General features: G+C 54.9%; 1 protein-coding gene across 1 annotated transcript in view; it reads right to left on the bottom strand.

The window, feature by feature from the left end:
• The window catches only part of PRKCB (protein kinase C beta), a 113,103-nt gene extending 101,943 nt beyond the window's left edge, over positions 1-11,160 (bottom strand). Inside the window, 2 exon segments of the mRNA XM_086622614.1 lie at positions 10,700-10,731; positions 10,991-11,160. Coding sequence (XP_086478740.1) covers positions 10,700-10,731; positions 10,991-11,160 — 202 coding nt within the window.
• Between the last annotated feature and the right edge of the window lie 3,646 nt (positions 11,161-14,806).

The raw sequence follows: 14,806 nt of genomic DNA, 5'->3' as shown, positions 1-14,806 counted from the left end.
GGTTACTCCAGGTTAATGGCAGGTTATGGAGTATTTCCACATATTTTTCCAAAGCCGAACTAAAGTTGAAGTATTTAAAGTAATACATGCAAAGAAAGAAAAAAAAAAAAGCTAAAACCAAATTACTCAGCCTCTTGGGGTAGGCACAATATTAACGATCTTGACAAGCACCATCGTTTTGCTTACAAGGCAAGTGTTAACGGTCGCCGCCAAGTAAAACAGGGAGCTGTAATGATCTCTGAATCAGCCTCTCGCCAAACCATCGCGCTGATGAAGGCAACAGATCTGGAGACATGGTAAATAATGACTTTGCACTGCGTCAGGAGCTAATCCACTCAGTGATGCAAATTAAATTCGTGGGCCACTTCCCCCTCACTCCAGCTTCTCACTGATATTATAAAACAAGCTCTGTACTGGCTCCTGACTTCATAGCTATGTCACCGAGCAAAGTTGCATGAAGCCATTCAGGAGAGCCAAGACGACTTTCACTCCTCTTCACAACCTCATTTTCTCATTCTTCTGCTATAATTGGAAATCATGAAAATGCATTTGTTCATGTGCTAAGAGTGTCAACTATTAAATGTGCTTGCTGTTCAGACCATTAGAATAAAGGTATTTAACTGTTCTCTCCAAAGGTGAGGCTATTACTGTCACATCATGTCACACGGCAACAGAAGACAGGGAGGAATCTACCAGCATGATCAGCTAAAACGCATCAGCGTCACAGCATGAGGAAGAAGAGGAGCAGCTGAAGGCTCAAGATTCAGGCATTAGACTTTTCTTCTCTTTTTTTTTTTTTTTAGCTTCCCTGCTGCTGACTAAATATCAAATGTAGGAAGACCAGATCAGAACTACAGCAGACTGAAGCTCCTAGCCATGAACCCCCAACAGCAGAGGCAGGGCCACCCTGAGCAGACAGCTCTTGCCACCTGCCCTCCGTCCCTGCTGAAGGTGCCAGCACCAGCCACGACGTGCCCTGTTCAAGCCCAGCTGCTCCCAAGACCCCCCTGCAGACCCACGAGTTATCCCCCTCATTTCCCCAACCACCCCCCCAAAAAAACCAAACATATTCACCTTTTTTTTTTTTCTTCTCCTGCTTGGAGCTAGAAAGATTTTCCTGCTCAGAAGATTGCTCTGGGGAGCGAGCACTCCCACCCGAGGAGGAAAGCTTGGAGCAGACTGACTCTCTGGAGAAACACAGATGTAACTGGATGCAGAAAAGCCAATTTAAGGGGAGTTGTACCATAACAAGTGTCAGGTTAGCAATCCCAGTAACTTGCACACACTGGAGCCTATTAATATTGGGTTTTTTGGCAGGCATTGCCTGTCCAGCTAGGATTAGCCACGAGTATGTTCTGCTTGTCATATTTAATCAAGATGTATAAATCTGGCACAAAAGCAAGACCAAATATGGAAGCAAATTATTTAAACCGACAAGATGCAACTCAGATGCATCAAATAATCAGCAATCAATGCACTTCAGCTGGGCAGGAAGACTTGTGCTCTGGTGCTACAGGAGCTAAATTCTGAAAGGAAGAGGCTAACGAGGTTACAAATGTTCACCCCAAACACTTAAAGCAATGGCTTTGAACTGAAAGAGAGGAGATCTTGATTAGAGATAAGGAAGAAATTTTTTACATTGAGGGTGGTGAGGCACTGGCACAGGTTGCCCAGAGAAGCTGTGGCTGCCCCATCCCTGGAAGTGTTCAAGGCCAGGTTGGATGGGGCTTTGGGCAACCTGGTGTAGTGGAGGGTGTCCCTGCCCATGGCAGGGGGGTTGGAACTAGATGGTCTTTAGGGTCCCTCCCAGCCCAAACCATTCTGTGATTCTACAATTCAAGTATCAAGGTAGAACTGGGTGGTGGGTTTGTTTTTTTTCACACGATGGGAAGAGCAGGACAGCTACAAGCAGCTGAGGAAGTCAGCCCAAATCCCTCAAAAGCAAACAGCTTGAGCAGAGCCACAATTATGCCCCGGGTCAACTGTGAGCCACAAAGATCTGTCCGAGCCAACGGCGCGCGCCGTCCCCGTCACCCTGCGAGCATCCCTGTGTGCTGACACTCGCCGGCACATCCACCGCGCGGGCAACGCGGGTGTGCCGGAGGAGCAGCGAGGGAAAGAATCACAGCTTCATCTAAACAGCATTTATCAGCACCCAACAGCAGAGCAACGACTGCCACAGCCCAGCCTGCCCAGCCCTGGACAGCTTCCAGAAAGAGAGGTGCTGTGTAAACAAGGAGAGAAAGTAACCGGCGTCCAGGAACCTCTGCTGAGGAGGACGACGACCACGAGCCCTATTCCAGTCGGCGAGGAGCGTGAAATTCCTGATGCCGTGGCTGCAGGGAGCTGTCCCGAGGCGATGCCCGCAGCCACGGCCGATGCCCGCGGCCGAGCTGCGCGGCGGTGGCAGCACACAGCTTCAGCTGCACCGTGACGCTGCAGCCGCGGGGCTGTCATCCTTCGTGAAAGGCATTTCCTTTTACAGGGAACCAGGATCAGCTGTCGGAAGCGATGGCGAGGGCTGACACTAAAGTGTGACCCTGTAAGGACTAGTCCTGCTTTCTCCCACACCAACAGAGAGCTAAATAATCCTGAAAAGCGGGAGGAGGACTGCTGCTTGCAAGTTATCAGCTTAATTATACAGAAATCAGGTGGCCTACTCACGAGGAGAGCACTTTAATTTATTTTATTCTTCCACTGGAGGCTGGTCCAAGAACAGGACGGCTAAATCCCTCGCAGCCTACGTGAAGGTGACGGGAACGGAGAGCACAGCGGCGCTAACACGAACCAGCGGTGGCCTGTGGAGACCCCGCTCCTCTCGAGGCACAGCCCACATCAGCTGCAGCAGCCGTGGCCACACACCCACCCCAGCGCCGCCTGGCATCCCCCATTCCCGCTGCTCCCCCAGGAAGGGAAGGGTTTTGCTCACCCCCCCTTCTCCTCACCAGTTACAAACCCTCATGGGGCAGCAGCTGTTTTAGGAGGCGATGGCTTCCAGCCACCCCTCTGTGCACCGCGCTGCGGCCAACTGGGACTGGACATGGAGAAGCCAAACAAGTGACCTCCAAACAGAAGCAAGCTGCTTGGTCGGAGCCGTTTTCCGCCCCGCAGCTCCTCGGGATGAGATGCAGCGAGGGGGAACGGAGCAACCCCCTGGGAGAGATCCCACGGCTCCGACTCTGCACGGTGCCCGCAGGAATTCCCGGCACAGCGACCGAGCACTCGGCTCCTCCTGCCCTTGCTCAGCACCAGGTGCAGCTCTCGCCAGGAGCAGCTCGCCGCTGGGAATGCTGCCTTCCCAGGAAGGGTTACAGCCAGCACAGCTACTTCTGGGAATTGCTTCTGCTTCATACGAGGCATTTGGCTGCTACTGAGCACCACACAACTGGAGCTTTCTTCCCGTCGCCCCCACCCCTCCTGTGGTTTTTGTGGAAAAACTGACTCCTCAGTGATGGCTGCTCCAGGTTGGCAGGACCACACCAGCTGGGGTCAAGTCTCTCCCGGTGAGAGCCCCGTTTCTGCTGGGACAACAGCCCTTGTGCGTGGGAAGCAGCCCCGAACACCAGCCCTGATGGGGCTGAAAAGCTTCAGGGAGATTTTAATCTCCACCCACAGGGTGACTGTCTGGAGGACTACAGCGCCTACTGCGCCCGTTTGCCATCTCTGCCGGTACCATCGCCCCTCTGTCTCACGGGACTCCTGGCCGAGCCGCAGTGGCCACCAGCACCGCCCCAGCTGGATCGCGGGGCTGGCTCGGAGCGGCGGAGCAGCAGCCCACAGCCCTCCTTTCCCAGGGAACCTGAAACCCCAGGGAGAGCCCCTGTTTCCTATTGCACTCGGGTCCAGACACCCTGGCCCTGCGTCCCTGTTTGGGTACAAGATTTCAGCGGAATGCCTCGCTCTGGGAATCCTTGCAGGGTCCCGCTCCGAGGGGCGCAGCAGCTCTGGTAACAGTTTCTGCTAAAACTTGAGGCACAGGATAACACCAGCCCAGGGGATGAACAAGTCCCTCTGGCACACTTTTGTTTCCTACAGCATCATTTAAAAAACTCACAGGGTCTGGGGAGCACCTGGTGCTCTCTCCTCCCTCTTCCCAGCCATCGGGGACAGTGAGCACATCGGTCATCAGCTCAGCAAAGGGCATTTACGTGCCAGCGACACGCAGGGTGACACCAGAACACAGCCATGGAAACCCAAGGCTGCCTCCAGGATCACTGCACAAGGACTCCTGCTTTCTCAGTTTGTTTCTATTGCCTTTTTCAATGGGCTTGTTCTTATCAACCTGTCTTGGGTCGAAGCCCCTGAAGAACACGAGGGACACGCTGCCCAAAACACCTACAGCTACCTCTCTCCTACAGGGAGCTGGTTACTCACTTTTTCCAAATGGCTCCAATTTACGGACTTTCAGAATAATGATTCATGACGCCGTGCTAGAGGAATTAATGGCACAGCACCACAAACGCCCTCCACCGCTGCTCCGCGCCGTCCTTCGTGCCGGAGCCCCACCGCACGCACAAAAAGGCGACCGGCCCACGGTCGGACTCCGGCAGGTCCGGAGCTCTGTGTGTGTCACTGTACAGCACTAATCCTCTGCACGGGTGGCTCCTGCAGGGAAAACCCACCCAAACATCTCTCCTGGGCAAAATCCCATCCCACCCACCATTCTAAGCACCCCTTCTCGTTACCACACACGAAGGATTCAGACCAGGGGAGGGTACTTTAGCGTTCCCCTCTGACCATACGTTTTATAACAACGTGTTCCAAGTGGTTCTGCCCTGAACTAAATTGTGGGCACAGCTAGAAGCTAATTTCTTAGTCACTGGGACCATGCAACTTATTTGCTGATGGATGGCATTGACAAGGGCTTCTTTTGAAGCCTTTTTGAGCTCCTCCTCAACTCCTCGAGCTCAAGTTTCCAGATAAAACCCCACCAACTAACAGAATTCACACCAAGTTTTAAGAGAAGATTCAACCCCACCTCCTGTTCTACACCAGGTATCAAACCCTCAAGGTCTCACTCTGTTTTGCAACCCCAGCATCTTCTGCTGGAGCTGAGACAGGTGAGCGACCGCCCACAACTCTCTGCTGGTGCAAGGACGCCCTGCACACCTCTCCAGGAGCCCGGGTGCTATAGGAATTTGTAGAATCGCGCGTGAGGGAGCCAGCAGATGTACAGAAATGCCTGAGCCATTCGCTGAGAAGTCTCCTTAGAGACAGCCCAGCCTCTGGAAGACTCAATACCCAGAGAATAATCATGGCAGAGGCCCGTATACTGGTGTGGGTTAAACGCTGCAGTGGAGCCACAGCTGACAGACACCAGTCAGACGTGATGCAAACCCTCCTGCCACCCTCAAAGCACCCAAACCACCCCCCAAGGCCAGCCCTGAGCCCCTCTGCCCAGCTTCCTGCTGCTGGCACTGGTCAGGGACAGGTACCCCAGGAAGGAACCAGACCACCTCGTTATCAAAGTCTAAGATCGCGTTAGGATGACAGCTATCGCAGGAAATAAAGAAAAACCCACCATGCTAAGTGCAAAGGGGGAGGGAAAAGAGAAACCACTTCCACTGAGAAACTCGAATGAACCTTCTGCACTGTAAGGAGACACTAATGGGGCTTTCCATGTCAAGTGATCCCTGCCGAACCCGAGAGCCACCGACCCTGCGCTGCAAGAGGCTTCTGCAGCTCCAGATTTCCTTCCAAAACACACCTCCTTCCCAGCTGCGGGCATCCAGCGCGGGAAAGGGCAGGACTGGGGAAACCAGCTCAGCCCACGGGCTTTACAACCAGCCTTTGAAGGAGACTCGATCCTTCGACCAACACGCGAAGGGGCGCATCTTCCCGTTTTCCCAGTCAACTCCGGTTTTATTCGCAGTTTTGCAGAACCACAGACCATCTGGTGCAGCACGGGGCACCAGACCGACTTCCCTTTTCTATTTCTACCTGCTCCGAGGCGCTGTGCCCGCGGCCGGAGAACTGTCCTCCCACCGCCCCGGGCTTCACTCTCAGGAATTGTATTACCACTGCACGGCAAGCAAAAAAAAACTTCAAAATTATGTTTCCAGTTTCTGCAGCATTATATAATTAGCATCGTTTGTGTTGCAAAAGTAATTGCAGTAACATTTTTAATTAGTCTATTTGAACATTAACATTTCTCCAGTGTGCGTAACGCATTGACACGAAATTACAGGGTTTGAGGCAACTCCGAATGATTGGAGTTTGTTTTGCTTTTGTTTCTCACTTGCTTAATACAGTCAATAAAAGCGCGCGCTGGATGCCTGCACGAAGTTCATGGCGACAAACCAAAACCCCGAGCAGCAGCACGAGCTGCAGTTCAGACCAGAGCTGTTACGGGTTTCGCTTCCGTCTGGAGGGCAGCGACGAGGTGGGGGAAGGAAGGGTGGGTTTTGAAGGCAGATAGCAAGAGAGAAGAGAAATACTTGCTTGAAAGGTAAAGCCTGCCTGACATTTTCCAGCTGCTTAGTTTCGGTATCAAACGTTGAATGGCGAAAACATAAAACAAAGGAGATTTGGAGGACAGGGAGAAGAAAACCTGGAAGAAGGAATTGTGTTTGGTGCGAAGTCGGGAAAGAGATTAAATCTGAAGAGTATATCGTGCTTACTGAGTCACAACGAGGCATAAGAAGTAAACATTTTCCCCAGAAAAGTTACCGCATGAGATCTAAGCATCCGTTACCAAATGATGCTTCCCCCTACCCCCCCCCCCCCCCCCCTTAAGGAATCAAGATTCTTCTTTCCAAGATCTTTTGTACCCTGTACATGTGAAAGCAGTAACAGATGCAGGTTATTTTCTGCTCCTAAGTGAGAATCACGTTACAGGGCTCTTCACCTCTACGTGATCACCTCTTCCCCCTGCTCTTCCCAAGTTCCCAGGGTGAAAGCCCAGCCCAGCCGCTGCAACAGCGACTCCGGGTTAAACAAACCCACCTCTCAGTGAGGTGCCCCCCCTCACAAAACCCCCAACGCAACCAGTGCCCTGATCTGCAGAGGGACCGAGAGCCGCCTGGACAACAGGAAAAGAGCAGCCCAAGGATGGCACAGAGGGAATACGAGCAGAGAAGGCAAAGAGAAAGCTGCCAGTTCCCAGAAGTGGCACATTCTGAGAATGAGACCAAGAATTTCACTCTCAGCAGCTTTCAAACCAGTTCCCTTTCCTTTACCATCCCCAAAGCACTTCTTAAGTCAGGAGAACCGAGACAGCAAAGCCACCGGCTGTAACTTTGCTGCACATCGTCCCTTCGCCGAGGGAGCCGGCAGTAACGAGATGCTTCTCTCTCCCTCCTCACCTATTCCCTGGCAATGGTATCAGATGGCTCTCGAAACCCAGGCAGGGGAGAACAGGTACACCCCTTTCTCTTCCTTATTTATGAGCTCACAGGAGAGCTCACGTACCTCCCAGCTACATCAGATCGTTACAACGGAGCCGGAAAGCCTCCTCTGCACCGCGGGCTGACACGCAGCCACTGCACGTCGAGCTTCTCCCAGGTACAGCTCGTCTTTCCGGCAGCTCCAGGCACATCCACAGCACTTCGGTCTTCCAACGCCCACAATATATTGATATTTTTTTGTTAACCTGCAAGAACCAGCCCTGCTCCTCAGGGCCGCCTGCGCACAGACCTCCCGCTGCCCAGCGGAGATGTCTTCTGGCTCTGAAGAAAGACGTTAGCCCAGGAAGCCTTCAGATGCACAGGAGGATAAGAAGGAGATTGTATACAAGGATAAGAAGCAGATTAGCAAGCAATTAAGTGGCATTTGTGGTATCCATTAGTATTTCAAGCTACGAAGAGTCAGTTTCTGCTAACTTCCTGCCAAAAGTCACAAGTAATGAGCTAATTAACAATCTAATTATTGCAAATGCCCTAGAAAGAAATCAGGGCACAGGTGAAAACCTACTTAAAGCAAGCATGGCAGTAGGAAACAGCTCAGAAACGAGACAGGCGTGTGCCTTAGCTGCATTTCCAGCCATCCCCACAGAACAACCGGATAAAATAGTTGGGGAAGTTGTTAAAGTTGAATTAAAGCTGCGTTCCATAAAGGAACGCTAAACACTACAAGTGAAACTCACCACGAGCCCTGCAGAGCTGAAGAAAAAGAGCCCCTAAACAAAAGCTAGCCCTGAGGTTTTTTTCCTTCCACGTAAATACAGCTGATTTACCAAGTTCAACGGCAGCTGCAGCACAAGGTGTGGGGCACAAACCCAAAGCCCAGTCCATGCCAACAGGAGCAGTACTCAGCACCAGTGGCACTGCAATAGCTTGACCGGCTCCGGGGGCACGAGCCACGTGTGGTGCCAGCCCTGGCACCCCGAGTTCTTCCTCCTGCCGCAGAAGGACCGCTCTCCCTCCGGAGCCTCCCGGGGTAGCTGTGATTTCCGAGCAGATGGCAGGCGGTGGCGACTTCTAGCTCGTGCTTGACTCCCCAACCTGGAAGCTTTCTGCACGGAGACACGGCGTGCCTTCCCTCGCGGGGCACCAACTGTGCCATGCCTCGCTCTAACGAGGATCACACCCACGGGCTCAGCTGCAGCTCCCTCACTAACGGGAGCACTTTCACCCAGGGAACCTCGCAGGCGGGGACGTATGCGAAAATCCACACATGATCATTGATTTTAGAAAGATATTTGGGGTAGAGATTGGTCTGTTCCATATACCGCAGTCTGCAAAACTTCCTATTGCACTACAGTAATGCAGTTTTCATGTCTGCAATGCCAGAATAACCTGGAAAGTGGTTTCCCAAGGCAGAAAAGTATGTTACAGACCAGTCACGCACCTTTGGAGGCATCACTTGAGCACAGCTACCGGCAAACCTCCCAGCATTACCGCAGCCTCACGGGGCTCCTGCTCCAGGAACCATGGGACAGGGGTGCCCCGTTCAACATCATCTCCTGTTCAAAATCTCCTTGGCAGCAGAGGGTCTCCCCGTTTGGAGGCCAATCGCTGTGGCGTTAGTAAGTCTGAGACCACCTTCATGGGTCTCATTTACTGACCTCACCCTGAAGAATGATTCAACACTGGTTGAAAACGTTTGAGGATAAACCTTGAAGCAAGTGCACAATTACAGGTTTGGACGATAGCTCCTAAGGGCTGGAAGAGAGACTGGAAAAGGCTCAAGTTACCTGACACTGGATGCCAGAGGTAGGACTGAGCAAAGCTCAAGAAACCATACAGGGAAAACCCTGCCCCGCAGCACATCATCCCCACTAGCTTTTTTAGCACACTTCAAATTTCAGGGGCATTGTGTTTGCACAAACATGCCTGGCATGAAAATGCCCGCACTGTAAGGAAAGGCAGAGAATTAACAGCTGGGTAAGCCTGGGAAGACCAACAATAAGAGATACAAGCTGCACAAAACCCTGTTGAGTAACGTGCCTTAACTGCCCATGTATGAAACCTCAGATACTAGGGGAAGCTGTGACCTCGAGTAACGCCTCTAGGACGTGTTTTGGTCTCCACATCTGCTTTCCTCTGCTTGCCAACACCAGCCCAGGCCTTTAGGTGGGGGTGTGGAAGGCAGCAGGAAGATGCTTTTGGTATTTTAAGGTTATACTCCTAGGGCAAATGCTAGGGACGAGCAGCAGCACTGTTTAGATCGGGCTGGACTCACAGTGCTTGTACGAGCATCTGCAGAAGATGCTCCTGAGAGCAGCTGAGACAAAGCCCTCCTGCCCGCAGCCGTGGCACACGCAGAGCTGCCAACCGTGACCTGGCCCCACCATGGCACCTCGAGTTTCGATCCTGTGCCACGCCGTTACCGGCTGGGGGGGTGCTTTCTGCTTCAGATGCAAACGAAGGCTGCCAAGACGAGCTCTTCTTCAGATATTAGAGCTATACAGTGGTTTTATTTTCATGCAAAATACCTCAACTTGAGATTCAGCCACCTGCCAAAATAAGACTCTGCCCCAAATATCCACAAGAGCAAAATTTCACTGCCAGCAGCTGCCAGCACCGGCAGGTTTGAATCCCAAGCCCAGATCTTAACGTCCCGCAGGTGTGACCCACACCATCAGCATGACCCACACCATCGCAGCCATGGCCAGCTGGGCTATCTGCAAGCACGTGTGACCTGCTGGCACACTAACTAAAAGAGCACCAAGAAACCAGATAAAGCCCAGTTAATTCATCCTAATTTCCTGAGGGGACATCATAAATCTCTGAAGAGCCCCTCCAGAACCCCGGCGTTATCTGAACAAAGGATTCTGGCTGTAGTAGCCCAGCAGCTCTCGCAACGTATTTTGCCACAAAGCCTCATTTTTCCCCAGCAACACAACTAAGCCATTCAAGTTCTCCCAGACTGCATAGTTACGGCACCGGACCGCCACCAAGCCAGCGCGCAGCCCCTTTGCCATTAAAACAGCTGTTTTCGTGTTAACTACGTTAAAACCACTAAACTTCCCTCCGCCTTTTTCAGGGGAATTTATCTGAAGCCGAGGGCGCTTATCTCTGGTAACAAAACCCGACCGGCTTAAAAGCACCGACCAGTTGCTCGGTTGATTAAAAAAAAAAAAAATGACTAAGCTGCTTCCCCGGCCTGGGCACGGCGGTCCCCGCGGGGATGCTGCCCGCCAGCCCCGCCAGCGATGCTCCGCGGCCGGGGCCGGTCCCGGGGACCAGTGCTTGCCGCCCCCCCCCCCCCCCCCACCCCAACCCCGGCTCCCCGAGCCCCCGCGCAACGCGACACTCACCCTGGCACTGGAAGCCCTGCTTGCCGAAGCCCCTGCGGAGAGAGAGGCGGCGTGAGACACCGGCCCCGCCGGCGGCAAGCGGCGAGGGCCCGGGGCGAGCGGGCACCGGGGGGTGCGGGGAGGGAGTGCCCGGAGGAGGCTGAGGGGAAGTCCCGCCGGGCTGGGGGAAAGGGGGTCCCGTCGGGCAAGGTCGGGGGTCCCGGAGCGGGTGGCGGGGGGTTTCCTGCCGGGCCGGGGGTCCCGGGGGTGTCGGTGCCGGCCGAGGGGGGGGGGGCCCCGGGGGTCGCTCACCAGATGAAGTCGGTGCAGTGGCTGCAGAAGGTGGGCTGCTTGAAGAACCGCGCCGTGAACTTGTGGTTCTTCACCTCGTGCACGTTCTTCTGCCGCAGGGCGCCCTTGCGGGCGAAGCGCACCGGGCCCTCCTCGCCCTCCGGGCCCGGCGCCGCCGGCGGCTCGGCCATGCTCTCCGCGGGCTGCCGGCCGCCGGCTCCGCTCCGTTCCGTTCCGCTCTGGCCCGGCCCGGTTCGGCTCGGTGCGGTCCGCCCGCTGCAGCTGGGGCCGGGGCTCGGCGGCGCTCGGCACCTCTGGCCGCAGCTGGCGGGAGGCACCGACACACACCCGGGGCCGCCCCCTCATCTACATATCGCCCCCGCCCCTCATCTGCATAGCGAGCCCCGCCCGGAGCCCCGCCCCCCTGCTTTGCATACTGATTTGCATATGGGGGGCTTCCCCCCCCCCCCCGGTGGCCGTGGGGCGTCGCGGGGCGCAATGGGCGGTGCCGGGAGAGGCTCCGCCCACGCGTCTCATTTGCATACGGCACCTGCATCCCCGCGCCGCATCCCCCGCGGGGGGCCCCGGACCCGCGGGGGGCCCCGGACCCGCGCCGCCCAGGCGGGGAATCCGTAATAATAATAATAATGGTAATAATAACAATGGTCATAATAATAATTGTAATAATAACGATGGCAGTAATAACAGTAAAAAAAAAAAAAACAAAAAAACAGGGAAATCCTGTGTTCAAGCCAGTCGTGGGGACCGGACAGGAAATGCCCGCTGCAGGACCCGCGTGAGAATGGCGGCTTTTCCCAAACTCCCCCCGGAGCCCGAGGCTTTCCAGCGTCAAGGCCGGAATTATTGCACCCTGCCCCGATCTCCTGCGCAGCACGAGTCGCGGCAGGAGCCGCGGAGTTTCGAGGGATCCCGGCTGGAGCTCTGGCAGGTGCTGAGCTCCAGGCAGGCACGGGGTGGCTGCGACTCAGGGGAGCAGGAGCATGGCCACGAGTAGCCCAGGCAAGGCCACCATCTGGGCAGGGCTCACACTCAGGGACGCAAAGCCGACTGGCTCAGAGGTCCTCTCAGGATGTTTTTTTCAAACTTACGGTTCCAATAATGACCTTCTTTTACCAGCTCACTGAAACACCTCAGCCAACGAGCACGGAGGAGTTTTCAAACCACGTTTCCCATTCATCTTTTGCTACTTGCTGCTCTTCAGACACCGAAAATCGGATCTGTCAGCCTCCTCCTCCAACCTCCAGGTCTCCCTGTGCCAGCACAGTGCTGCGTCGTGCCTGGTCTGGGAGCTGTGGCAATGAAAATTCCAATGAAAACAGGAGACAGCTTTAACTGAAACATAATCATGAAAACATTTCTGTGCACAACAAGTCTCTCTGAATTCTCATTTGCGGGATTTAATTCCAGCTCTGCAGCCATGTGATCATTTTCCTTCTGTGGCCCGAGACCGTCCCTGCTCCACTACGATCCAGCCCTCCATCCTACAAGCTCTTTCTCCGAAGAATGCCCCTCGAGCTCTATGGAATTAAATGCCCAGGAGGCTTCCCAGAAATAGGCCCGGAGCTGTTATTATGCGGCTGCTTTAGGAGGCTCATTACAGTAATAAAACGAGGCTGACCTGTCCTACTGATGTCATCTTTCCATAAACAGACAGGCTGGGTGTTCCGAAAACACCCAGCACCGGGTGACTTTAATGCTAAGAAGAAGAAATAAATTGCAGGCATCCCTCCTCGTGCTGCGCTTGTGTCACGAGGAAATGCAGGGGATCCTTCCCGGGACCGCCGCAACATGCTGGAGAGCGGGGGCCGGAGGTGGGGCGTTTTGTGCCCGTCACCGTGCCAGCCTGTGCCGCGGGGTGCCCGCTGCCTCGGGGGTGAGGCCCTGTTCACTGCGGGTTGGCACATAGAAATCTCTGCCCCAGAAATAACTCCTTCTGCATGCAAAGGAGTGAGAGTAATAATGAAAATAATAACGGGTCATTTCCATTCCTTTCCTGTGTACTTTCGCAAAGGCAAGCGCTGTATTACCCCACGTGCACGCCGCACTTCACCCGCAGCCATGCCAGGCGGAATTCTTCTCGTTTTAATTGTGAACTCTGGGCTTTGCCTGTTTCTTCTTTGTTGTTCCTTCACTGTATGTACCCGTTTTCCAAACACAGCCCGCGTAGCTGCTGCGTATGAAACCCAGCAGCAGCAGAAGCCGCTGAGAAGACGTTTTTAACTTCCCCCCATAAGTGCGGATAATCGTGCCAGCGCTCACGCACGAGCTGCGGTCCCTCCGCTGGGCTGAGGGGCACGAACGCCACGTGTGGTTCCTGCTCTCGGGAGGTTGTTTTCTTTTTTCCTTCTTTTACCTGTTCGTTAGTTAGTACACTCAGAGTCACATCACGTCAAAGGCAGGATTTTCCAGACCGTGCTGATTTCCACGGGAGCTGCGTGTCCAGATCCCCTCGGCACTTTGAGACGGGGGGGTTGAACATCCCGACAGCTCCTTCCTCTGAGGAAATCGTTCTAATTACCGATGCAAGCCGAGTCCCCGCAGGTGCGGTGAGAGGACTCGCACACAAACAGCTCTGAACCTCCACTCTCAGGGGAGCGCAGCGCCGGGAGCAGAGGGGAAATCAGCCCAATTCGTTCCTGTTTCCACAAAAGTGCAGGTTTTGTGTCACGTTTCCCCTCTGTCAGCTCCTGCTGTCGCATAGAGGACAGCATCAAAACCCAACTGGCGACGGGGGCAAATGGGGTCCCCTTTCCCCACCTGCAGCTGCACGGTCCCTCCGTGGAGCCCAGTGCTGTAAAATCCAGTCTCGCCTTTACCCACCGGCTCTGCAGCCCCTCTCCGCTGCCGGGGGTGGGAGAGCCGCCCCGCAGCCGCGGGAGCTGCAGAGACAACGGGTGCAGGAGCAGGCTCCTGTGGAGACATGATTCACATCCTGAGGAAGGGACCTCATCCTCCCACCAGGCAACTGAGGAGCTGCTCCGTGGAAGGGAAAGCGCCGAGCGCGCCGCAGGGCTGCCGCTCGCCCCGCAAAACCTGCGAGCAGCGAGCCCGGCCTGAGGCTGCCGGGTCGGGGTTGCAGGAGACAAGTCACATAAGCCCTTTCCAACAAAACCCCCGAACCACAACTAACAAATCGCGGGGGTTCGGGTCAGAAACCCGCTGCGATCGCACAACCCGCCGTGTTGCACCCAGGCACGCTGTGACGCGCCGGCTGGCTCTAGCCCTGCAGCCTCGCTCGGCGCCGCAACGGGGAGAGCCAGCCTCGAGGTCCAGCAAAGAGGCAGGATCCCAAAGGACAAGGTAAGTTCTCCCTGTCTCCAAGCAAGCTCTGCGGGAGCCTCCGACGCTGCTGGTGTGGACGGGACGTGCAGGAGCTGCCATCCCGGAGCAGCGGTGCGCGTGGGAGCGCAGGCGAGCTCCTGGCAAACGCGCTGCAGCCTCCAGCCCTGCATTGATGTAGGGATGCAGCTCCCTTGGTGCCCACGTCGGCTTTCTGCAAAGAATTCAGAAAAGCTGCAGAACAGATTTTTCTCTTTCTTTTTTCAGCGTTTGTTTCTTAGGGACCTAAATCCACCCCAGGAAGCAGGTGGAGGAAGAGTCAAGCTCTAATTAAATATAAAGGTGTCTCAGCAGCACTTGGCGGCCTCCGCCTCTGCCTGCAGATGCCGTCTCACCCCCTGGCATGCCAGGAGGGCCAAGGCAGGGATGGGGACCCTGGAGCAGGGACCTGCTGCACCCTCCCGGTGGGTGCAGCCCAGTAGCAATCGCTCCACCAGCAGCAGGTCTCAGCTGGGGCTCTCACGCCGTGCGAGGCTT

The sequence above is a fragment of the Tauraco erythrolophus genome, chromosome 17 (genome assembly GCF_009769465.1).
Source record: "Tauraco erythrolophus isolate bTauEry1 chromosome 17, bTauEry1.pri, whole genome shotgun sequence".
In the NCBI taxonomy this organism is placed as follows: domain Eukaryota; kingdom Metazoa; phylum Chordata; class Aves; order Musophagiformes; family Musophagidae; genus Tauraco; species Tauraco erythrolophus.
The sequence above is the reverse complement of the archived record's forward strand: the minus strand, read 5'-3'. Positions and strand labels throughout refer to the sequence as shown.